This window comes from Saccoglossus kowalevskii, chromosome 15 (assembly GCF_978046115.1).
Source record: "Saccoglossus kowalevskii chromosome 15, keSacKowa6.1, whole genome shotgun sequence".
In the NCBI taxonomy this organism is placed as follows: Eukaryota; Metazoa; Hemichordata; class Enteropneusta; family Harrimaniidae; genus Saccoglossus; species Saccoglossus kowalevskii.
This window is the reverse complement of record NC_140655.1, coordinates 29,793,397-29,821,026: the sequence shown is the minus strand read 5'-3', so window position 1 is coordinate 29,821,026 and position 27,630 is coordinate 29,793,397. Positions and strand designations below refer to the sequence as shown.

Below are 27,630 nucleotides of genomic sequence, written 5' to 3'. Positions count from 1 at the left end.
ATTCAAAACATATTTGTTTATTTTTGGTGATTCACTGGGAATATTTCCCACTTGTTTTCTGCAATTCACACATATTCATCATATCACATATGTAACAATCACTGTTTTCTAACATTATTGATTGTAATCTTAACATCCCAGACTGCATCCTGATTCAAGTTGCCAGCAGTGCACTGATTGGTCAACTGAAATAATTCATACATTTTGCTTTTGTGCAAATTGCTGTTGTAATACAACATTTTTCTCTCTCAATTTGTAGTCTGCAAACTATGACTTCTTTCAAAATTTGGAGCCCAAATGTTGTGGTGTTCTTGAACATTGGAAGTTCCCAGTTTTCCAGCCCAGCGAAGATGAGACTTTGGAACCGAAAGAGATTTCAGCATTGGACGTGAATCCTCATATTCCCATTCATAAAACAGAGAGCAATGCAAGCAGCACCGAACAGGGAAGAGCAGGTAAGGTCATATTCCAAACTAATTTGCAAGTCTTTGATACTTTTGGCATTACTAAAAAGTTTGTTTGTTCACTTCAATACCTCCAAAAACTGTTACTGAAACTCCTGAAATTCTGAACAAGAATCCTTGAAAAGTAAATACAAAAACTGTAGTAAGTTAACCCATATCTGATCAAGTCTTTGTGTTTTTTCAACAAAACTGGTCAAAAAGTACCGAGGTAGGCATTTTGGGGAAATTTATTGGTTTTGAACAAACTTGTTTGATTCATGTCAGCTGATACTTAATCCTGTATAGTGCATATCATTGATAGAAGTGACATGTAACAGGGTCCATAGCGTTGGGAAAATCCTTTGAAAGTCTTTGGATTTTTTGAGGTTTGGAAAGTCTTTGAGTTGTCTTTAAATTACAGGAAAAATAGTTATTAATTCATTTTAGAAAGGCTCGTTGGTCAGAGTTTGAACCCTGAAAGTAAGTCTTCATGGCTATGAACTTGTAAATAATTTATTATTTTTGTACACATATGACCTGCTATTTTAAACTTTGATGAGCTTTGGTGATGATGTTGGCCTGAATTAAGGGTCAAATTGTCTTGGGGAAAATGCAAAAAGTTTGGGAAAAGGTCTGGAAAAGTCTTGGAAATCATTTGGCTCTTGGTGCTATGGACCCTGTGTAAATATCACAGCTTTGATTAGCATAATATGCTATTATATATATTATGTATCCGGTGAAAACAATCATGTGATGGTACTTTTTAACAAAGTAATGTGATTAGTGAGTGACAAATGACTATAATACAGTACAGTTCTCGCGAAAGCTTTGGCTTCACTTCAGCTTCACCTTCGCTTCAGCATCGCATCATTATGGCATTGTTATGGCTTCAGCATCGCATCAATGTCGCGACATTAAAAAGTTAGGCGGTTATCACTTCGCTTCATTGTGGCCTCATTATGGCGACAATGTGGCATCAGCATCAGAACAAGTACAGAACTCATTTCGCCCAACCTCTCGCCCGCCTCCGCTTTTCAATCACTCTCTTTTGCGACCGCTTGTTGAATTTCCGCTTTATTTTCGACTGTGCAAAAATTCGGACTACTAACAATTTTCTGGTTTTCATAGATCACGGTTACTAGTTTAGTAACCGTGCATAGATGTTGAACAACCGTCAAAAGTTCAAATACTTTTTGTTTTAACTATCTATAATTATATGTACGCAATCTGACCCTTTGACCTAGATTTGGCTGGGATTGACTATTTTATTTTAAACAATATTCTGACATGACGCACTGCTACAAAATGTATTTCAACAGAAGTACGACATGGTTGTCCGGGTTTCTTTTCCTGACTGTGTTGAGTTTACGATTTGTATAATTATTGTTATTTCCCCCAAGGAGAACACAAGCTGAAGGACCATGAAGCTAAATAGAAGTCCCACGCATGGACTGAGTGAAAGAAAATATTTCTAAGGCTAAAATAAAACCTAATATTTCTTTGTGTATTTGTCAATTTTGCATATATTTGGTATGACAGTATGTTCGTAAATATCTGGAAAAATCTCGTCTTTCGTTAATAATTTCATTTGTTTGAAATGTCTACCGACCGTGTCCCGATAATTTGTTTGGAATATCAATCCCAGTTGGTTTCTCCAAACGGTCCCGATGTCCATTATTCAATACAATCAGCATTTATTTATCGTAATTCATGGGGATCATGTCCCGTAATTTGCGGGCCTTAAAACCAAATAATTAAACATGTACTATTTATTATATATATTTTTTTACCTCGTGAAACTACAACACAGCGTAGAGTTGTCGCAGTGAAACAGTCGCCTTGAAATCGATGGAACTTCATGGTTGAAAATGTGGGTGTGGTTCTCTCGCAAAGTCCCGTTGATAATATGGACAAATATGGTTCTGTGACCCAGGTCGTGCTCCGATCAGGTGACTTTCAGCAAATCAATGATGTTGTAACAAAGTATATTTGACGCTAATTGAAGGGTCGTCGTACCGTCCAATCTCCGGCGTCGATTCACTGTGCTGTGACAGGCTTCACAATCATTCACTGAAAAACATTGGTATATTTTGACAAACGGCTGAGATTTGACCAGAAAAAAAGAAAAACTGGGCTGAGATGCAAATCAGTTTTGCAAGTTGGGAAATAAGGTAAACCAGATTGGGGTCGATGATATTCAGTATCGAAGGACTTCCGTGTGTATGAGTTTCAAATTGTTCATCGACTGGTTACCAAATATTTACGGCTACAACTAAATGAACACTTTTTTCTGAAGCCCAATAAATTATTTCTGCATGTCAAGTGCTCTTCGATTTTTTACCAGGCCTGTGGCTCGTTTTTATTCAAAAATTTTTTTTTGTGAGAATACTTTTAAAGTACGTATAGATCGAGCTCAGGTCACTGATCGTGACTTAATTTTGAAAATTGGATGTAAAATTTTACCAGACCGACGCCACCACAACCATCCAATCGTAGTTGGAAATTTACGCACTTGTTTTGGAACTTTGTATCAAGATGGCAGGCGACAATGCTGATGCACCAGGCGGCGTACGCATGTTTTGCTTGTATTAGTAGTCCGGGCATGGGATCGGACTCGGCTAAAACTAAACGATCAAAACACAGAAAAATACCACCAAAATGAGGAATCTGAATCTGTTCTCTTACCAGCAAATAAAATGAACGAAAATAAGGTAATTTTATAACAAGAACAGTTTCATTTTGTATAGCAAATTGTGTTGTTTCCGAACGACGATTGCATCGTGTGATTTAAATTTATCACGATTTTCCTTGCAGTCAATATGACACTCGTCACCTTGCAGATTGCAATGTACTTCACATAGTTTTTGGTACCCAATACACGCAACATTTAATATTTAAACAAGATATCTGTTTAAAATGTCATTTTGCTCTTGGTCATATTATTTTATTCCCCTTACCGCTTTGAATTTCAAATCGATTACATATCGAACTTCTATACATGTGTTTTTCTCTACTGCCTTTCCATGTGAAAATAATGAGGTCATACTCATGTCACAATACTTTGAAGCTGATGGCATCAACATGGCATCAGCTTCAAAGTATTGTGACATGAGACTGCGAAGCTGAGGCCACGATGATGCCACAAAATAAGAGAGGCGAACACAGCTTCAATTTTCAATGACGCAAAGCTGATGCCACAATGATGCGATGCTGAGGCGTCAATGAAGCCTTGCGTAAGCGACAATGATGCCACAAAAGCCAAAGCTTCCGCGAGACCTGTACTGTACTTGAACTGTTTCTTGTATAATACACGTCCCTTGTGACATGTATATTGTTTGTTTACGTGAAATTTCAATACACATTATATTATGACTGCAGTGTTTTAATTTGTAGTTTTTTTTGGTTGTTTTAATAAACTTTTTCATCTCAGAATTTAGTATGCCTCGATAGCTTGTGTAAGTTGTGGGCTAAAAATGTCACTTCAAAACGACATAAAAATTAACAAAATCAGAAAATAAGTTTTCTGTATGTTAGCACATAGGAGCCCAAATTTTATTCCATACAACTGAACAGCATATATGTATAGCTATGGTTGTTAATATGTTAAGGGTATCTCTGAAAATCTCATTTGCGGTAAAATTTTTATTCTAGAAACACAACCTTGTGCACTGAGCATTGCTTTGAGTCTTGGGCAGTCTGGTGGAAGTGAAATATTTGGAGGTCATGGAAGCGATAATAGTTCTGCTGATGGTATGCTTGATATACTGAGCGTGTCTGATGTGACACACATTGTACATAAAGGTAAGTGTAATTATCACTGATAGACTGACATCAAGTATCGGAGCTCATAACAATATGTTTGGCAGTTATTTTAGCATCGAAATGCTTCCATGGCTTGGGGTTAAACAAAAGAGTTAACCGATCACTGATAACATCGTATCTGCACCCGACTCATGATTGGTGGACCCAAGTTCACATCCTACCTGGGTTTGAACATTAAAATGGGTTGACACTATCTTGAGTGAGTGTACCACAAACTCAATGGAGAGGCCAAAACACTGGGTGAGATTCAGCTAATATTATGAATCTATTCAATATGGCTGACTTGAATGTTCAATCCTCAGACGTGACTGTGTTTATATCATTCAAATGGCCGTACATTGATTGCAGTTGCATGTTTGTTTCAATTATATACATGTAATGTGATGAAATATTTACAAAGACGTTTGAATAGAAAAAAACTAGAATAGACGAATTGTTGTGGAAATACAATATCATTAGATATAGATCACACTCATTACGCCTTAACTGGATTTAGATTTTATTCGGGTGACGTTTTGGTGTAGATGCTGTGAACACTTTTATCAAACCTATATAATGTGTGAGTGGCAGAGTTTGTACATAAAAAAAAAAAATTATAATTCAATTGAGGTTGTCTTATTATCATCTGCTCATGTTGTCCACATTCAATCTGTTTTAATGCATCTCCATGTATGTTCTATGATTACATCATTTTTATTTTTAGTAAGATCTGGTAATTTTTTTATATTTATATTTATATTTTTATTTTATTTTATTTTTTATTTTGATGTTTTTGCATTTAATACTGTATTTTCCTCAACAAAATCGAAACAAATTCTATCATAGTTTTGAAATAAATGCATATGATTTGATCAAACCCTTAAACATTATAATGTACGAGGATGTATATTGCCTTTATCTGTCGTTCTAATTGGTTGAGAGCGTGTTTAATTATGCAAGCAGTGATTAAATATACCATTTAATACAGGTTTTCATGTTGTTTTTTTTTGTTTGTTTTTTATTTTTTATTGATATGCTTAAGGTAGAGATGCAGTTTACGTGACAGGTATTTTAATTAGTTAATCAGGAAATCAAGATGACCTCCCTTGTCCACAAAACTATATATTTTCGGAAATTTTCTTAGTATTTTTTTTTTATGGATGCTGTACATGTAGTTTGAAATATCGACAAAAATGTGCTTTTTTGGTCAAAAGTGATTTAAAAAAAATTAGCTTCTAAACCAGGCTTCTGTTTCCTGTCAAAATTGGTTTATGGGTACATCTGTTTACTATGAAGAAAGTGCCGTCTTGAAAACTATCTACCAGTTGTCAATTTTGCAGGGCAGCTGCTCAAATTTCACTACTTCAAGTTTATGCATAAATTAACACCCAGGCTAGTTGGATGTACGATTATTGTAACACTGTTCAACCAAAAATAATGCCCTGACGGCGTTTTGAAGATAAACACATTGTCAATCATTTGTGAAAATTTCAAAACAAAAGGTCAAAGCGTCTAGGAGCTATTTAAAATCGTTTTTTGAGTATGTTCCACTATTCACAATTCTACAAAATTTCAACAGTCTATAGCCAAGACTGTTTGGATAATAAAAAGCAAAGTGCCCACGAACCTGTATCTCTACCTTAACAAAACAAAGATACAATACACAAATACAATACAGGTTACTACACAAATACAAACCCTATGCTTCAAAATAATCAATGAATTCTCCCCAAAATGGAGAGATCTGCAAATTGTAATGTACATTTATTATTCTCATTTTTCCTTCTTTTAGACAAGCAGCAGCCCAGACGACAAGCCTCCACCACTGAATATTTAGCTGGTATGTTGCATTCATTGAGCCCGCCAGGATTGTTGCCACGGTTTCCATCATGGTCTTTGGTATGTCTTGGTACAGCTGATCTCTATAAACATAGTGTTGGTGAGTGGACAACAGAGGACGCTGTCAAGTATCATATTGTACACTTATAGTTAAAGTTGCATGTTTCTAGTCTAAATATAAATTAAATTAAGGATGCTGTACACCTTTTTTTGCGTTGAAACCCAAAATTCTACTTTTTTGTTTTTTTCAATGCTGGACTACAAGGAGCAAACACTCAGTAGGAAAAAAAGTGAATTGAATGTTTTTATAGGGTGTAAAAATCAATTTTTGTTAATTAAAAACAAAAACAAAAGCACATGTCATTGTTTTGAAAGCTATGTTTTAATTAATCAGCCAAAGACATAATAGACAGATAATTTGCATAATAGTCACCACCCATAGCAAATATAAACAGTCTCTTGCATTCAGTACAAGCTCAGACTAGTAATACAAGTACATTTTTGTATTAGTAGTCCGAGGTACAAGTTACATGCACTCCATTTACGATCGTCCACAAATTTAATTTCGTTGAATTTCTCGCTCTTCAAGCAGTCGACTATGAAACCGTCTTGGGGTCGACTATGACAGTGACGAATGAAAACGAATGCAAGGAATTTTTGAGAAGAACGTCGACAGTATGTAAAGCGATTATTATGAAAATTTAATCGTGGAAGGTACCTTCCACGATTTAATTGATCAGACCATGGAGGTATAAACAGAAGGTAGAAAATTTGAGCACATGGCAGACTTAGTTTTCGTGACCAAATTACGTGTCATGGACTCCGACCACAATGAGTCAAAAGTGAAACACTTGGGCCCGGACTTGGCTACACCATGGCTACACGTAAAGCCCGAGACAAGCAGCTGTAAAAGCGTGTGTGTGAGCATCCTTGTTTTACCTGTTTTATTTTTCTTTATCTTCACATTCTCAATAAATAATTTGATGGATTCAATGAAGTTAGATTTGTTATACATGATATAGAAAGTGAACTGAATGTAAGATACCGGCAGTAGTCCCCACCAGCAGTTGTTCCGGTACTATGTATTACGCATTGAAGATGGAAAAAGAATCATCACACTAATTTTGTCAACAGTTTTGGGAACTAAAAAACGGAAAACATGATTTATGGCGAACAGGTTATTTTACAAATCAACAAAATAATAACCGAGCAAACAAACTGAAAATTCACCGCCCGATCGACAGACAACTTTAAACCTAAGCGATCGCATCTCCCGATTCAGTTCAGCACTCGCTTTGACTTCTATCCCCCTCATTGCCATTCAAATCAGATAATACAGATCTTCGTCGAGACATCTCGCGCAGTAAAACAAAAATCTTGGAAAGAAAACTACATGTAGTTGACTCTGGTGGTGCGTTCAGCCACGGTTATTGGTTCAGCAGCTGAGCAAGAGAATGACCTTCCATGGAGAGCAATGTATGGTAATGAGTCTTCCAGAAAAGGAGTGTCTCCTCCCACAACATATTAATGAATATGTAAATCATGACATCATTTTGGTGCGGCTTTGTCACGCCGTGAAACAGTCTTTCCTATTGGACTCGGGAGCATAATTTCGTACTTTATAACCAATTGTGACCACGCATATCCACACATTTGCGTGATTATGACAGACAGATACCATGACTATTTGTTACGAGTTTGTTTTGACCCATGGGACAAACGGATTTTGAGTTAGCCGACGATACGTTGCTGCTAAGTTGTTTTTGCCGTTTTCTCCACTAAATTTGTTTATTCATTGGTTCAATTATTTTTTTACCGAAAATGGCTTTCTGTGTTTACACAGAGATCACGTGACTATACACGTCCATACACACACTATCTTGTCGATTTCATATCCAGTGTGAAATAAGCTTTCCATCAATATATAGTTTTGTGTGGTTCAGTAAATATTTTATATGAAAATATCAGTTTAGAAAATCAATACCAAAAACGTGTACAGCATCCTTAAATCTTTTTCATACTTTCTGTGATATATGCCATTCTGAGGGAATAATACTTGAGACTAAGGGACTGTAAATTTCTTTATGAATTGCATGTCTGAAATCAGATGAAAATTGACTAAATTTGCATGTTTTTACATTGGTTTCCATGGTGATATTGTTTTACATTTTACTCATATCCAAAAATTTGTTTGGTGACCTAAATGACCTTTGATATAGATCCAAAATTAGATATGATAATTTACTATTACGGTATATTTATTAGAATTTTCCTCCCATAATGCACTCAGTCGATGCAAAATTCTGAACACCAAACCTCCTTGAACAAGGAGTGCTATTGACTGGTGTTACATACAGTAACAAATGTTTAGATTTTCAATGGCTTTCTGTCCATGCTATAATAAGTGCATTCAATAATTTCCTCTTCCAATGTAGCTGAAATATTCCAGGCAATATAATCTCTAGTACAGGGAAACTCTTAGACTGGCAAAGTTGGGACTTTATTTTTGTAATTAATTGTCAATTTAGCCTTTTTAGCCTTTTTAACGTGGTCGCGAAAACTAGGGTGACTATGAAAGAAATTCTGACTGGACGCATCTGCAGCTTGATCACTCTGGTGATTATACTAATTAAAATTTGTTGACTAGCATTGACAATGAATCAGCGTGCAGCTGTATACGTAATATCTTATCTATGTTAATGTACATGACCTTTCACGTCTGAGGTCTCAGCGATTTTGAAAGACTACTTATATACATTGGACATTTAAATCAATTTGTTTTCAGTAAACATGGATGAAATTATCGCCTTTGCACTTAGAAAGTATCCATATCTGTGATCGAATCGAATCAACTTTTAAAAGGTCATGTTTACTTTCACACACCCATTCATGAATAATCAATGACATCATGAATAATTAATAGCAGTCAAATGCCTGCAGATGCCTCCAGTCGGGATTTCTTTAGCGGTCAGGTTAGTTTTCTCGATCACGCTTCTAAAAGAACAATTGATTATTTCTTTCTGTAAAACAAGAAAGAAGTCCCGACTTTGCCAGTCTAGGAAACTCCATAAAAATAGGGTTTTATTCTATTAAAAGACTTTCCTTGTTGCAGGTTTGGATCAGCCTGGTTTTCTACATGGAAGTAGTTTTCTGCTTCCTTGGGATATTCCTATTCCAAGTGAGGCAAAGAGTGAACAGAACTGGCCAGCTCCCAGTGAAGGAGGACGCAGAGGCGGAAAGAAAATGGATAAAAGGGCACAAAAAGGTTTGTTTTTTAATAAAACAAAACAAAAATAAATAATTTTATACTATTCATCAGCTTTTGTCACTAGTTAAAAAACAAATAAAAATTTGGACAAGAAACTTGGACCAAAAGTAGTATCACAGTTTAATGGAAATATCACAGAATTTGTTTTTGGAAATGAATGCATACCAGTAGTAGACTGCCATTATGAATTTGTTATTAGTAAATTTTTCACAAAATTAAACTTGCTTCAAGTCCCTCTCTGTGTGTGTGTCGATGCATGCGTGTGTGTGTGCGTGCGTGCGTGTGTGCATCTGAACCTATCACAATCAAACTTCACACATACATCATACATGATATTATACATATGCACATCAATTTGTTTCACGATCTTATTCAAGATGGCTGAATGGCGGCCATTTTTGTCCTAAAAAATCATCAAAATCAAGAATTTCCTGGCTGTTTACTGATGGATTTTGTTCAAACTTTGTATATACGTTGAACATTATAGGACCTTGATGCACATCATTTCGTTTTTCAGATATGATTCAAAATGGCTGACTGGCAGCCATTTTGTTTCAATGAATGTGGTTCTATAGTGCCATATCATTTACTTGCTTTGACTGATTATGTTCAAATTTTAAATATTCATTATACATCATGTCACAGACATACAGATATATTGGTTTGACGGTCCAATTAAAAATGGCCGAATGATGGCCATTTTTCTGTTAAAAAATCATCAAAATCAAGCATTTCTCGGCTGTTTACAGATGGATTTTGTTCGAACTTGGTATAATATGTTGGACATTATAGGACCTTGATGCACATCATTTTGTTTTTCAGGTAAGATTCAAAATGGCCGACTGGTGGCCAATTTGTTTTAATGAATGTGGTTTTATTGCCATATCTTTGACTTGCTTTGACTGATTATGTTCAAATTTTAAATATTGATTATACATCATGTCATAGATATATTGATTTGACGACCCTATTAAAAATTGAATTCAGAATGGCTGACTGGCAGCCATTTTGTTTTAATGAATGGGCTTCTAGAGCCATATCTCTGACAGGCTTTGACTGATTATGTTCGAATTTCATATATTCATTATACATGTATTCAAAATGGCTGATTTTGTTTTACTTAAAGCTGTTCCAGAGCAATATCTCTCAATACTCGTTTGACGATCAGATACAAATGTCAATCATTTTAATGTTAAACAATCATCATAAAACATATTTCTGACATGTTTATATTCCAGCTATATTACTATAAACAAAATCTATATATCTTAAATTTGATAACTAATATAGACTGTGCCATGCATGGCTTGTTAACCAGTGATGTAATTCGCATAAATAGAATCTATTTCTGGCATAACAAATTTAAGCCAATCAAAATCTACCGGATGACATTTGATAAACGAAAGCCATCGCCCGCTTTGCTATTGACACTTCTATTGTTCATTGTTTTGCAATGTAATAAATTAGCTGTATCATTAAGTTGGCATTGGAAAGATTAGGCTACAAAGAACTGTTTGCAACAGGTTTGTTGCCTGGTTTGCTAGAAGATGTGGTATGACATGCGTCGATTAGATCCTCGATGCAGTACATGGAGTATTAATTGAGAAATATAATTTCGCAGCGGGCTCCCCTGTTGTTTGCCAAATAAAGTACCTTTACCAATTTTATATGTTGTGTCATAAATATTCTATGAGGAACATTTGGATTAATACAGTACATGTAATAGTGGGAACAGGTTGGCTAGTATTTCACAAGTAATAAAAATGATTTAGTAGTTTTTGTACCTTGCTGATAGACTTTAAATATAGAAATGTTTTTGCTTCTGTATTTCCTGTGCGTAATGATTTCTGCGTGTATGTTTCATCTCCACAGATACCAGCCATGATTCTCACGTCAGGGCGTATATCGGTGACGAATACGAATGTCCTCGCGGTGTCAGATTCATTTGTTCAGGTCCGGATAAAATGTTAAAAGTTACAGGTTCCAGCAATATTAAGGATACAGCAAACAGACTTGTTACCATGGATATGCCTCTCTACTTTCCTTGTCCGTGTCGGTATGTTATGGTTGTTAGGAATAATAACATTTAACAGTCGTTAAGCAAGTTTTAAGTTGCCTGGTTACTGTTGTCATGCATGCATTAGTGTTGCTATGCATAAGCTTTTGTTGATTTGACTAAGAATAGAACTGATATTTTTATAGAACACTGTTCATCTCATGAAATGGATCAAATGCTGACCTGTGATGACAATAAAGATTTTTTCGACCACATACGCATTACTTCATTGTAGGGTTTTCAGTTATTTGTCATAAATGCCAGGGAAACTCACTACTAGACAGAGATATTGCAAAATTATTTCAATGCCTGTTGCTATTCTAGTTACTGTAGAATACTTTATTTTAGCTGGAATTAATTTTCGCTGAAAAGGTGTTTTGTTTGAAATTTATTTTCACTAAATTTTGATGAGTTGAATGTGAAATATAGGAAAAAAAGTATATTCACTGGATTTTATTTTCACTGAAGCATCCCTTCAACTAAAATATATTGCAAGCGAAAATAAAGTATTCTACAGTATTAAAGTACAATATGTACTGTTCATTTGTTTGAATCAATTGCATATTCATGAGGTGGTAATTATTCAAATCAGTGCTGTACTGCATATTTGTTGTTATATTTTGAAATTTGAAAGCTATTTACTATGCATTCATGTCCCATGTTGATAATGTGTCACCTGGTTACCCAGCATCCAAAGAATCAGTCTCTTGCTTATCATTTTTTAACAAATGAGCACAGAAAAAAATAATAAAATCGTTTTTTTCAGCTCTGCTAAAAGTCACAGAGCACAACTCATGCGAGTGTTCATTGTGTGTCCGGATGGTCCGGTGCATATCCGGTTGAATCCCCGTGTACAACCTGGATCAGTGACAGCACCAATATATAACACTGGTGTTGGTGATGATGGCATAGTGCTTCCTACCAATGCATTATGGGTACTAAGACTACCGTATCCTTTTTAGTGATTTTCTCATATTGTGTCTTTGTGTTTGACTTCTCTGAAACTACTAGACCGCCTATATTCATACATCACATGTTAAGTAACATTTGGAAAATTGTTCTCACTTGAGCTTAAGGTTTACTTCTCTGAAACTACTGTAAAGGGGGTAATTATTCACTGGGTTTTAATTTAGCTTATTTCGCTGACTGGAAAAATGCGCTAAATTAAAACACAGTGAATATGTAAAATTTAGCATAGAACACATTATCTAAATGACGAAACCGTGAATTTAAAACCCACTGAATATGCCTGAAATGGTAAATCAGTGAAATTTAAACCAAGTGAAAATTAGTCATTTTACAGTATTGGGCTGTCTACATTCATACATGTTAAGTAACATTGAGAGGTCTTGTTTGGGGAAATTGCTTACCTTTTGTGAATGAAATAATACATTCTATGAATTTTAATTCAGCATAATTAAAAATACATTTTGTAAAAAAATCAGGAAATAATTGAGGCCTATACTGTAACTCCCATTTGCATAGAATTCTGAGAAATTTACTCAGAATGCCAAAACTTCTGTTTCTGTTCGCTTTTTGTCTTCATGCATGGTTTTTCTTTAACATATGCATAGCTATGTGTACGTTGGTGACAATGGCGTTATATTGCCACCCTCTGATTTACAAACTCCATGTAATGCTAAGTTGTTGAAAGGTTTATTTACTATCAAAACGTCCGCAGTCCCTCACAAGAAATAATTAAAGGTAGGTAGACCATGTTATGATTATCTCTCAGTAATGCATTTGCCGGGCCAAATTTCTGATCCATACTACTGCTGAGCAATTCTGATTGGCCCCATACCATGTATTTCATTATTGTTGGCAATGCCACTCATATTCTGAATGCAGGTACAGTGGTATGTAATGTTTGCTCAAAAACTACAATAATATATTAAATCAATTTCTTATAGTAGTAAATAGTGTTCGGTCTCAAAGGTTAATCCACTGTGGCATATAGGATGGATGAGAATGGTCTTGCAAGGAGTGTAAGACCATTCATCAGGTGTGTCATATCACCAATTCCTGACAAAGCCTTATTAGTCCTCGTTCTGACGAAGTGTCATTTTCAATGACTTGTTTTTAAGATGAAACATTGAATTAAAAGTTACCATTCCTTTGAAAGAGACAACCAGCTGTAGTGGTGTAAACTTATAAGGTCTTTCTATTCATTATTGTCATTTGGTAACTAATAAAAACAAAAGAAAATTCAACTCAGTCACAAGAGGGCAATAAATAGTTTTGCAAGTCTCTTAACAGTCGAAAGTATTTCAGTCTACTACAATTCCAATTTCCACTGAAAATAAAAAAAATAGTCATAGGACTACATGTCTTACAAGTGTGTGTTGCCATGTCACTGATAAAAACTCAGAAAAAAAATAACTAAGGAGATCACAATTTCACTATTGTTTTGAGCTGGCAGTCACGTTGAATAGCATGTAATTATAGAAATTATCTTCCCAAATATCACAATGAATGAATTGCAAATTGTGTTAACTACCGGTACCCTAATTAGCATTCTACATTTTAGATTTATACGTGTACTACCATTTTAAACACAAACGTAGATTTTAACATTATTGTTTTATGAAGTCTACAGTAATGGTCAAATATGCAATGGCTTAACTTATTTAGATAATTTACATATTCATGAGCTCATTTACATATTTATGATCTGATACACTAAACATTAATTGGGCTGCAATATACATTTAGTATCCTAGAACTAAATTTGATGTTTACCTGTTGGTTTAAAGAAAATATCACCATTTTATTGCATTTTATTTAGCTTATTTGCATAATTTGTGGTGTATCTTTCTGTATAGAATACAGGATACAACTACAACATGTGAACTAGTCCAGTCGAGTCGAGTGTGTGGTGTTAGACTCTAGATTTTTTAAAAACTGATTGGATTTTTGTCTTTTGTTGGAATGGTTCTTCAATTTAACACAGGTTTACAATGGAACCTTTTTCTCCCCAGATGAGTATTTAAATAATGTTGCCCTGAAATAGTCAATAATTGAGATATGTATGTGCTTTCTTCTGCGAATTACACAATAAGGGTGATATCTTTTTCTTTTCTATGGATTTCTTTTTAAAACATGACTACATGTAGCTGTCTGAAACGCAGCCAGAGATAAGACTTTAAGGACGAAGATAAGCAATATATTTCCGTCTCAGCCTATTCATTCAGTGTTCATATTTTTTATTAAAGAATGCTATTGAGTATAGGATGATATCGTATTAATGAATAACTGCTATGGGTTTCTCTAAAGATTCTCCTGTCTTGGTTTCTCTTCATGTAAGCGTTAGTTTGTGATTAATTGCCTCCAGTGTTCTTTTATTCATGATATGCTATGGAGTGAAAACCATAATCTTTTTCTAGATAGAGAAGAGACAAATCTATATTTCTTATTTTCATTCATAACTAATTATTATATACTATTTCATTTCTGTTTGTCGTCTCTTATCACTAAATGTTTTTATGTGTAGTACATGCTAAAACTTCATTCAAATTTTTTATATATAAGACAGCATATTTGCAACTTTTACTAAACACTGACTGGAAGTCACCATTATTTCACAGTGTTTACAGTGTGGAATTTACCAAACCTTAACCTTTTCGTCACGAGCTCCCTCTTTTTATCACAAATTCACAAAATATTCTTGTTTATAGAAGATTGGGGGGGGACCAAATTATTTGAGTAAAAACTGAAAATTGACTGTTGTCTAAATTAGGGGTCATTTCCAGAAATATAGAAGAAGATAAGAAAGAAAGTGCAGAAAAATTTGGGCGGGAAAGTCTGGTATTGAAAAGGTTAACCCGGACGTCTGACACAATTGTGCTTCTATCAGTTGCATATATGGTGTTTACAATTGGTGACAAATTATCTATAAAACAAAACCAAATAAAGTCTCTTTTACCAATTGAAGTTCACTCTTCTTCTTCCTAGCCATGCAAAAACGACATTTGTTTCATTTTCAGTGATAATTTGTTTTTATTTGTCGTTGTCATAATTATGAACACAAAATTTCTATATTAAGTACATATATGTAAGATGTGCTAGTGGTGAGTGCTGATGAATTCCTCTGTATGGTTGGTGTGATACAATGTATCTGTGTGTTTCTATCCGAGTTGAAAAAGTATAAGATTGTATTACTAACATAGGCTAGGTTTACATGCCAATTTTATTGGGCCAAACTATTACTCATTCCACCAATTAACTGGAGATTATCGCTTGTGTGATAATATGGGTGTGACTGAACTGAATCAGCTTGCTTGACTTGGGGTTCTCGTTTTATGTTGGGACTTGGTTTTTTGGAGAAAAACTCAACTCTATCAGTTTTGAGCTTTTCGCATTTACTGGAACACAGTCATTTTTGCTGACTCCAATAAAATGCTGTCATGTAAATAAGGTACCGGGAATAACATGTTTTATTGAACACATCTCAGGTCATTGCCTCCAAATACAATCAATCAAATTTATCTAGTCCAACTAGATCTTTCAAAGAAATGTTGTCATGTTATAATCCCTATACCTTACAAACAAAAGTCAAAGTGTGATCATGTGTTTGCAGGATTAAAAGCTGCATAATTCATGCACGTCACTGATGCTTTCAAAACACACTCTGAATATATATGCAAATTTCTGTCGTTTCTTACTGTTATGTATATGATATGAACCATTTTTCTGATGCTTTTCAGTAATTTTAGTTGATTATATTTTCAATTTCAGTAATAAATACCTTTTCAATTGTATACCCTTTCCAGACACTGACTCAAAAAAAGGGACTTCTTTTGATCACACACACACATATATATAAATTTATCATATTTTCTCTTTTAGATGCATCTCCAATAGAAGCACATAAAATTTGTTGTTTTTTCCTAAGAAATTAAAAACTTATTTTGACCAGTGAAATTTTTGTATAAAGTATATGTGCTATCATCAATCATTTTCAAGACATGTCTTGGCTGATTTTATTTAAACTTGATTAAACATCACACATAGTGGGTTACTTGTGCATGTCAGTTTGTATTGTGATTTGGTCGTGACTGGCGGACATGTTGGTTTTATTTTAATGTGTTCTTAGCCGTATCTCAGATGTGCTTTGACCAATTATGTTTAAAGTAGGTATTAAGACCTATTGGTTTATTATTTAATATTTTGATTGATTTGGTTCAAAGACAAGACATATGTATCTTGATTTTTTTTTCGTTTTGTAAACCTCTTACCAACTGGCATGCATTCTAGTCCTAAAAAACATTTGAACACGTCATACAATGTTTATCAGATTGCTCTTAGACAATTTTATTCAAACTTGATTTGGACATCACACATGATGATTTTGATGCATGTCTAGTCAGTTTGGTGTGATTTAAAATAGTTGAATGCTGGTCATGTTGGTTTTTATTATTTCTTTGACCATTTATTTGACATACCCATTATATTCAAGAAAGTTTTTTACAACATGCTGAACACCACATTTAATTATAATCTTTATCTTTCATTATTTATAATTATAAAAACTGGTCGAGGACTATGTCATTGAAAATGACTTGTCATCTTTATTATATGAAATCTTGAAATTGTTAAAAATACCTTCATCTCAGTGTTTAATGATTTACATTTTAAAAAGGATTACTGTTTACAAGTTAATATGAGAAAGTTGATCGATTCTGAAATCCCTGAAAAGGATTCAGACGAATTCTCAATCTTTCTTTGTTCATCGATGTACGTCATGCGATGAAGACGTTTATTATTCATCACTGGTGTGGAAAGTTACAATTGAAGTAACGATTTCTTCTGACTGAAAATAGAAATTGACGATTGTCGATTGTGCTTTTACATTCAGAGTAGGAGACTGATTTAAAAAAAAAAAGTGATTAGCATCTTTTGTATCCATGGTGACATGTTTTTGCTCACTCTATAGCGTTATAGCCCCGCTTTGATAGCTTATTTGAACTAAAAAAAATATTTCCAACATTTATAGGTAATCCACCTCTATTTTTAGTGTACAGTTTTGAGAAGAATTAATCTAAGCCATTTGAAATTCTTTAGTCATGTTTGACCTTCTTGTGTGCAATTCTGATATTCAGGAAATAAACCAATACTTTTCACAGTTTTCTAAGATCAGGGTATTCAACTTTTATTACCATGTACAGTGATATGATATAGATCTCAAGAGGAGTGAATTCTCATCCTTTGCGAGTGTTTGAAAACTACCCCATTCCATGCTCACCAATCAAAATTAAAATATCATGAATATCAACTTTTTTTCACAAATTTTTTTTTTCAAATGTAGAAGTAATTTAAGACTTTGAACTGACATGTGATTCTTTGATGAAATCAGTTGGTTGAAATCTCATAAAATATTCTTTTTTGTTTTTATTGTTAAATTGTTTGTATTATTGGAATTTATGTTTAGGATTTTGGTTTAATAAAAAGACAGAAAAAATGAATCTATTTAAAATTTAGGATAATGCTGTTTTGTGAGAAAGAGATTAAAGCAAACACTATCATTGTACAATCAGTGCCCTGACGAGTTCACAGTTGCTATTTGAATAGTCTTGGGTTATTGCCGTTGTATTCCAGTCCTTAATGTGATTAGAGCCAGCAACGCAATTGCTAGTGATTACGAGTGAGGGAGACGGTTGTGATAAGGTCAGCTGACTTTCAGACTCTTTTTTGCAAATTACTTTAACCTTGTGTTCAAGTGAACATAGCTCTCTACCTAGTTGTTTCTCCTAATCTATCTGCTTAATATTGTATATACGATATTCAGCTGCTGTTAACATTTATCAATAATTTATTATTAGTTTAAACTTTCAAACTCATTTAAATTGATTCTGTTCTTCTATAAAAAAAAAAGATAACAAATATTTGTAAGGGTTTGTATAACAATAATTATTAGTTGTACAATATTTGATTAACCTTATAAACTTGCTTGGACCTGTTTACCCCAACTCTGCTTTCCACCTATTGTTATACAGATCACTACTTTCTAGGCCATGCTTTGATTGGTTAATCTGTGCTAACTTAGTCCCATTGTTATGCTAATACTGGAACCTCTTGTCTCTTACCTGAACAGAGATTGAATTTCACTCGGCTTTCTTGTCACACGTGAATACACTGAATACATTAGTGACGACCGTGTATTGATTCACACAATTACCAGTTTACTCACTATGCACGTAATTGTTCCTGTCTATTTATCAAGTCGGCACCCGAGTACAAACTGAACGAAACATTCCTTTACGTCACTTTCTTCAATTTTTTTATCTCAACGACTGGATTGTGCTCTCTACGGGTCGCAGGTGGGTGAGAGTTGTCTTTATTCCTCTTGTGTACTTTGTTTGTTTTCATTTTAAATTCGACAACTGGTTTGTTTTGATGACTTATTTGTGTTACAGATTTGGTATCCCCTTACCTGAGTGTACTAACCACAACGATTAGGGACTTCACCACAAAACAATTGGCATTGTCGAGAACAATCACGCAATGTCATTGATCATGTACAAGTTTTTATTTTAATGACTCGTTTGGTGAAAATGACAGTTTCCATGCATGTGAACAGTGTGAGATCTATCTCAAAACGTTTAAGCCGACTGTACACGCTAGATTTAGTACTAATAAAAGCCGGCATTTAGACACTGTGTTTCAGCTATTGTTTGCCACGTTAGACTCACTATTAACTGTATAACTGTGAAGAATCATGCCCTTGCAGTCATCCTGCCGGTATTGGTTTTATTGCTCTGTAATGAGTTTTTGTTTGAATTACATATGCGCCAGTTGACTCGTAATATAGTAATTGCTCAGAGCATTTCCGATCTATTTTGCTGAACAGTTTTTTTCAAAAAGGAACTAACAAATTTTTATATATACTCATAAATTTGTTCACACATGATCTTAGCAAAAATGTCTTTGCTACTTACTCTATAAACATTTTGATTTTTTCGCCAGAAGTTGTTGTCATTTGTTAATTTGCAACAGTTTTCATCATTGAAATTTCATGAATTCAGTTTTATTTTAATTCTTTTAGATATTTTTTTTTAATTTTTCTTGCCTTGCACCAGATGCGTGCATGAAAGCATGAAGTGTGTGAAATTTTCTTGGATATGACAATAGTGACCTTGTTGCTAGGGTTGTTGCTGGGCTCCTCACTCATGATTTTTCCAGACTTTGTGTCTCCATAACTACGTCCTCAATACATTCACTTTGTTCTTAACTTGAATTTTATCTATTTCACGTTCCCGCCAACAATTTGAATTTTACCCCACAACTCATTTCAGAGGCTCAATTTGATAATGATGACAGATTTTAATCAAAAGTTGCATGTCACCTCCTAAGATATTCAAAAGTAATCCATTTGTATTCATCATTCGTACCTCCATTCTTCAGACTGAAATTGATGACCTCGTTATTTGAAAAACCAAGGCTGTTTTCTTTTCACGTTCTCAGAATGATTTTTGTGAGAGTAGAATGTTATCAGGCAATAATAAAACTGTTAACATTTTATGTGCTTTGATGTTCTTTCTGAAGTAATTGACTTGGAAGTGTGCAGCTTTCAGCATGTGTGTTTAAACAGTCTGTGTTCTGTATTGATTTTAGTCTAGTCATCAAAGTATTTCTGTGGTGTAATCAAGAATGAGATATGTAGATTTCTGGATTCACCATTTTATATGGTATAACGTATTTTCTCTATTTGAAGCGCACCTCTAATAGAAGCACAAATACTATATTTGCTCTATTAGAAGCGCATCTCTAATCAAAACACATTTACTGTATTTGCTCTATTAGAAGCACATCTCCAATAGAAACACATTTACTGTATTTGCTTTATTAGAAGCGCATCTCTAATCAAAACACATTTACTGTATTTGCTCTAATAGAAGCTCATCTCTAATAGAAGCACATTTACTGTATTTGCTCTATTAGAAGCACACCTCTAATCAAAACATATTTACTGTATTTGCTCTATTAGAAGCGCATCTCTAATCAAAACATATTTACTGTATTTGCCATATTAGAAGTGCACCTCTAATAAAAACACATTTACTGTATTTGCTCTATTAGAAGCTCATCTCTAATAGAAGCACATTTACTGTATTTGCTCTATTAGAAGCGCATCTCTAATAGAAGCACATTTACTGTATTTGCTCTTTTAGAAGCGCATCTCTAATCAAAACATATTTACTGTATTTGCCATATTAGAAGCACACCTCTTATAGAAGCACATTTACTGTATTTGCTCTATTAGAAGCGCATCTCTAATAGAAGCACATTTACTGTATTTGCTCTTTTAGAAGCGCATCTCTAATCAAAACATATTTACTGTATTTGCCATATTAGAAGCACACCTCTTATAGAAGCACATTTACTGTATTTGCTCTATTAGAAGCACACCTCTAATAGCAGCACATTTACTGTATTTGCTCTATTAGAAGCGCATCTCTAATAGCAGCACATTTACTGTATTTGCTCTATTAGAAGCTCATCTCTAATAGAAACACATTTACCGTATTTGCCATATTAGAAGTGCACCTCTAACAGAAACACATTTACTGTATTTGCTCTATTAGAAGCGCATCTCTAATAGAAACACATTTACTGTATTTGCTCTATTAGAAGCTCATCTCTAATAGAAGCACATTTACTGTATTTGCTCTATTAGAAGCACACCTCTTATAGAAGCACATTTACTGTATTTGCTCTATTAGAAGCGCATCTCTAATCTAAACACATTCACTGTATTTGCTCTATTAGAAGCACACCTCTAATAGCTGCACATTTACTGTATTTGCTCTATTAGAAGTGCACCTCTAATAGCAGCACATTTACTGTATTTGCTCTATTAGAAGTGCACCTCTAATAGCAGCACATTTACTGTATTTGCTCTATTAGAAGCGCATCTCTAATCTAAACACATTCACTGTATTTGCTCTATTAGAAGCGTACCTCTAATAGCAGCACATTTACTGTATTTGCTCTATTAGAAGCACACCTCTAATAGAAACACATTTACTGTATTTGCTCTATTAGAAGCGCACCTCTAATAGCAGCACACCTCTAATAGCAGCACATTTACTGTATTTTCTCTATTAGAAACGCATCTCTAATAGCAGCACATTTACTGTATTTGCTCTATTAGAAGTGCACCTCTAATAGCAGCACATTTACTGTATTTGCTCTATTAGAAGCACACCTCTAATAGCAGCACATTTACTGTATTTGCTCTATTAGAAGCGTACCTCTAATAGCAGCACATTTACTGTATTTGCTCTATTAGAAGCACACCTCTAATAGAAACACATTTACTGTATTTGCTCTATTAGAAGCGCACCTCTAATAGCAGCACATTTACTGTATTTTCTCTATTAGAAACGCATCTCTAATAGCAGCCCATTTACTGTATTTGCTCTATTAGAAACGCATCTCTAATAGAAACACATTCACTGTATTTGCTCTATTAGAAGCACATCTCTAATCAAAACACATTTACTGTATTTGCTCTATTAGAAGCGCATCTCTAATCAAAACGCATTTACTGTATTTGCTCTATTAGAAACTCGCCTCTAATCAAACGCATTTACTGTATTTGCTGTATTAGAAGCTCACCTCTAATCAAAACGCATTTACTGTATTTGCTCTATTAGAAGCACACCTCTAATAGAAACACATTTACTGTATTTGCTCTATTAGAAGCACACCTCTAATAGAAACACATTTTCCTTATTAAAAGCGCAATAATTGCATTTATTGTATGCTTGGTCATCAATGTATAACATTCTGACCTGCACTGTTATTTTCCTATTCAAGTAATGCACTACTAATAGCTAAAATTTGGTATGTTGTTTTTGTTCATGTATAAAAATTCTATGTGACGTATGTCTTCCCTATCTTTGAGTGTTTTGCAATTTATAATTCTATATGGTGTTCAGAATGTGCAGAATAAACATGCCGTACAGTATCTGTTTGCTGAAGTGTCTGTTACCTCACAATAATGTATCTCATCCGGGGTTATAGCATTACGGGCAGAATACAGTGCTATGGCTGTCAGTGCAATTGTGTGCAGTGCAAGTAATAAAAAAAATGTATTTTGAATATTAAATACATGCATTGTCTATATCACATACTTGTTGATTTGAACACAGCATGCTGTGGAAATTTAATTACTACAAGATTGTCTTCACAATCCTGTTAGTGTGTTCAGTATATCCATGAAGTGTTTGTGTACGAAACTCAAACTCCAAATTGGAATGCCTTGGTAATTGTATTTTTTTAAATGTTTGGTATTCCATCTCCTGAACTAAAAGCTGTTGAAAGCTGTATCAACATTATGTTATATGAGTGAAGTGACATCATAAAAAATGTGCCTTTTTCAGACGGTTTTATAGCCCTAATCCTTGGAAATAATTTATCTCAAAGTGTTCTTTTCTGAGGTATCAGCAATACGTGTTTAGCGTTCATGAGATTTTTTTAATTTTAGTGTGTGTGGAATTTGTTACTCTCTCTCACTCTCTTTCTATGCAATTACTGCTACAGAAATTACGACATGCAAGAAAAGGCAATCCATTTGTCAATAAAAGTAATAACACTTCTCATTTAGGCTATCAGTAAACACCTCCGGGGAAAAATTGCAATTATGGTCACGCTTATGCAAGTGTTGACCTCGTATGAATACGTTCACCTTGTGAAGTCTTAAAGATGCCACGCCCACCTCCCATTATATCAAAAAGTATGTCTTGCCTTAAGGAAGTCACCGTAATAACAATCATTTCTTGTTGAATTAGAATAATCAAACATTTTGCAGTTTTACGATAATTTGACTAAAATTGAATTATTACGTGCTGTTTTGTAATTGTCATGCACACATCAATAATAATTTTACAAATATACGCAAATGATAGTTTTTCTGTTTAAAGTTTTACTCAAATAAATAGTTTTACCTCTGCATGAAACATTTCAGATGAAAAGACCAAACTTTATAATAAAGGAAATGTAATGTCAAAATCTATTTTTTCTTGCAAATAAAATAATAAGGAAAATTTTTTGATATCCTGCAGACATAAAATGAAACTAAAAATTGTTTTTTTTTTTGAAAAAAGAAGATTTGGTTAAAAACCTAAAATTTGTTTTTCAATGTAAACATTGTTTGAGGAACCTAGCGAGTGTACAAGCAATTCTTATTGTCGATGCATTTTGGATAAATCTTTCATTTATATTATGACATACAAATGTAAAACTCCATATTGTATTTGCTGTACTGTGAAATACTTTATTTTCACTTGGAATTCATTTTCGCTGTAGGGATGATTCAGTGAAAATAAAATCCAGTGAATATACCTTTTTCCTATGTTTTACATTCATCTCGCCAAAAATTAGTGAAAATATATTCCATACAAAACACCCAAAATGATATTTTCAGCAAAAATTAATTGCAGTTAAAATAAAGTAATTTATAGTATTAGAAACACATCTCCAATAAAGGTTTGCCTTGGCCTACAAAATAGTTTTTATTTTGACCGTAGACACCTCCCTGTCATTTATGTAAGCATATGCACTTCTAATGGAACAAATACGGTAATATTTGATCAGATAAATGAAATGTTTTTCATTCATGAAAAATAATCTTAAAATTGGATATAGGTTCATTTAATACCCAAATATGGTCAAACAGTACAGAGCCTGATATGAAAAATTATTGTACTGATTGTACATCATATTTTGTAGTTGATTCAAGTTGAAATTAAAATCAACGAGAACTAGGGATATTGCCGCTGTCCTGTGTCCTGTGAATGTAGTAAACATGTACCAATAACTCATATTGGTTAGGGTCAACTTGTTGGTGATATTCAATTATTTTGAGAGATTTTATTGAATTTTCACCCAGAGTTGATGTTATTGCAATTCGAGTCATGCTGTAAAATAGATGTGTTTAACTTACCAATCTCTCATCTATTAAGAAATCATTTGTATGATGTATTTGATCAAATGAGACATTCTCTATCATAATGAAATTGTACCCCCAGATTTACTGGGATGTGTGACCTTTTTTTTTGGGGGGGGGGTCATGCATGAGGTGTATGAATTAACAGTATGAATAATTTTTTTGTTTTCTGTCATCTGTTTTTTCTAACCAAGGAAAACTGTCATAATAAATAAGTTTGCTTGATTTAATAGCTGTTTTCATATGGTCATTAAAAACCCACTAAAAAAATTATATTAAATTTATAATAATTTATGACAGCGATAATTAAATTGTAACACACCATATATCATGTTGTCATGATCAGTCAAAATACATGTCATCTATCAAAATGGTGAAATATTAAGACTTGGCATGAGAGGCAATGTCGGAATCTTCTGAATACAACAACATTTAATCAGTCTCTGATAGTGCAGTGGTTGTTGCAATCAAACTTGTGAACTGTAGAGTTCAAATCCTACTTGGGGCTGAACATATTTTAGTTTTGCTCTTACAACTTGAACATGAATAGAGAGAAAATGGTTGTTTTCTATGTTAGCAACAGAGATCACCAGGCTAAAAAAATTTAAGTACTACATTTTGTCAATTTTTATGTATTTTTCTGTAATTTTTGTGTTTATTTTGGACCTAATGGATGTAATGTTTTTCTTTTTTTTAATTTTATTATGGGATGTTTATCTTTGGGTCTTTAAAGTGGTTAAATAGATTATATACGTATATGCCTGATTTAATGCAATGTCTATAATATTTTGGAATGTTACATGATAATGTGTGTAAGTTCGCCAGTGCTTGTTTAAAAGTTTATGTTAGGTCATTGGCTACAGAGAACTGCAAGATTGGAAATAGGTGATTATTGACCAGATATATGAATCTATTGTGATCTGAGTGCACGTATGTTCATATGTTGTCACCATGACTACACATACAATAGATTCTCTCAGTATCATTATGGAATGTCTACGATACTGACAGCTCCTGTTCGATCTGCAAACCACTCTTCCAGACTGGCGATTATATTGTTATTGAGAGAAGAAAGCGGTTGAGGTCAGAGCCTGTAGTTTTGATAATGTCAATCAATATACACATGTTTATTTGTTCAGTTGGTGCCTGGGACAACGGACATAGTAATGTTTCATTGTGTTATCTCACAACCATGTACAAATATCTAACCTTTTGTTTTTTTGACAAAATTAAAAAAAGAAAACGAGACAATGTGTACTTTTTAATTGAAAACAATATTTATGACATACTTTAGTTTCCTATTCACTAATAATAGAGTTCTGCAGAGGTAAGCCTCATTTTGCAGCTGCAGTGAAATGTTATTCCATGATCATTCTTAGCAATTGTACCCCTGGGACTTGCATGGCATGTAGATAGGGAATGGCCGAATGGCTGACTGTTTTTCTACATTGCTGACTGTTTTTCCAGAGGGCTGACTATTTTTTTTTCCAGAGGGCTGCTATTGTTTCAAGATGGCTGACTGTTGTTATAAGATGGCTGATGTACTATTGACTATAAAATAATGAAATTTGATCAGTTAAAAATTTACTCAAAATTTCACCACCATTGTCAACTTTAACTTTTGTCACAGAAAAGTTCTCTTAAAAAAATACTAATTTTCACAAAAATTTCAAAACAAATTCTGTTTATTTGGTTCAAAATTGATACTTAATTCATAAATTTATAGAAAACTGATGTCATTAGACCATGGCCAACACACACTCAAGTCTCACTTACACATACATGTATGTATGTATGTTAACACTCGTTGTTGTTTTATTTTGTTTGATGTCTAATGGCAAAATAGTCATTTGTCCTTAAAGGTATTTCATCTTCCTGAAGGAATTTTGTCTCCCCAAGGCAGTCTCACCTCTATTTTGGTTGGGCCAGTGATTTGTGCAATCAGGATTTTAAAGCAGATTATGTCACTTTTGAAACCTTTCTGTTAACCCCTGTCATACACTCAACAAATCTTGTCAAAATAATTTACAGTATAATCTTTTCCAAACTTAGTGTCAAGGTTAAAGTGCCCAGGATTTAGTTGATATCATATAACTATCAAGTTGAGGGGTTCAGAGATCTAGTTGATATCATATAATTATCAGGTTGAGGGGTCCAGAGATCTAGTTGATACCATATAACTATCAAGTTGAGGGGTTCAGAGATCTAGTTGATATCATATAATTATCAAGTTGAGGGGTCCAGAGATCTAGTTGATACCATATAACTATCAAGTTGAGGGGTTCAGAGATCTAGTTGATATCAATGATTCTGTATTATTCCTGGGTCATGATAATCATTAGCTACTGTGGTGACTAGCATGTTATGTTATTAGCCACATACAAAGTTCTCATTAGCCACATACAAAGTTCTCATTAGCCACATACAAAGTTCTCATTAGCCACATACAAAGTTCTCATTAGCCACATACAAAGTTCTCATTAGCCACATACAAAGTTCTCATTAGCCACATACAAAGTTCTCATTAGCCACATACAAAGTTCTCATTAGCCACATACAAAGTTCTCATTAGCCACATACAAAGTTCTCATTAGCCACATACAAAGTTCTCATTAGCCATACAAAGTTCTCATTAGCCACATACAAAGTTCTCATTAGCCACATACAAAGTTCTCATTAGCCACATACAAAGTTCTCATTAGCCACATACAAATTATATATGTTTAAAATCCCTCATTATATAGGTATCAACTGTTTTATAGTTGTAGTTTTTTTACACTATGCATTGTGCTATAGGTTTGCATGATATCAAATTTTAAGTAGTTATTGTGGCTAATAAAATATCAATTAGCCAGATTCGATTTAGTTAGCACTGGCTAACATGGCTAATGGTCTGCACTAATACTGTAATTAGTTTAGAATTAGCAAGATCCAGAAATATCTTATAATTATCAGTTTGTGGGGTCCAGTTCCAGGGGTCTCATATAATTATCAGGCAGAGTGGTTTAGAAATGAAGGGTGTATTTTATAATTATCAGGCTGAGGGGTCCAGAAATGAAGGGTGTATTTTATAATTATCAGGCTGAGGGGTCCAGAAATCAAGGGTGTATTTTATAATTATCAGGCTGAGGGGTCCAGAAATCAAGGGTGTATTTTATAATTATCAGGCTGAGGGGTCCAGAAATCAAGTGTGTATTTTATAATTATCAGGCTGAGGGGTCCAGAAATCAAGGGTGTATTTTATAATTATCAGGCTGAGGGGTCCAGAAATCAA

At 33.9% G+C, this 27,630-nt stretch overlaps 1 protein-coding gene across 2 annotated transcripts in view; it reads left to right on the top strand.

The window, feature by feature from the left end:
* The window catches only part of LOC100374840 (nonsense-mediated mRNA decay factor SMG8-like), a 115,335-nt gene that overhangs the window by 20,607 nt on the left and 67,098 nt on the right, over positions 1 to 27,630 (top strand). For both annotated transcript variants that reach the window (XM_085490700.1, XM_085490701.1), the window contains exons 14-20: positions 260 to 455; positions 4,095 to 4,244; positions 6,037 to 6,183; positions 9,196 to 9,348; positions 11,224 to 11,407; positions 12,174 to 12,356; positions 12,982 to 13,111. In XM_085490700.1, coding sequence (XP_085346826.1) covers positions 260 to 455; positions 4,095 to 4,244; positions 6,037 to 6,183; positions 9,196 to 9,348; positions 11,224 to 11,407; positions 12,174 to 12,356; positions 12,982 to 13,105 — 1,137 coding nt within the window. In that variant the 3' untranslated portion in view covers positions 13,106 to 13,111. The remainder of the gene's footprint in view (positions 1 to 259; positions 456 to 4,094; positions 4,245 to 6,036; positions 6,184 to 9,195; positions 9,349 to 11,223; positions 11,408 to 12,173; positions 12,357 to 12,981; positions 13,112 to 27,630) is intronic.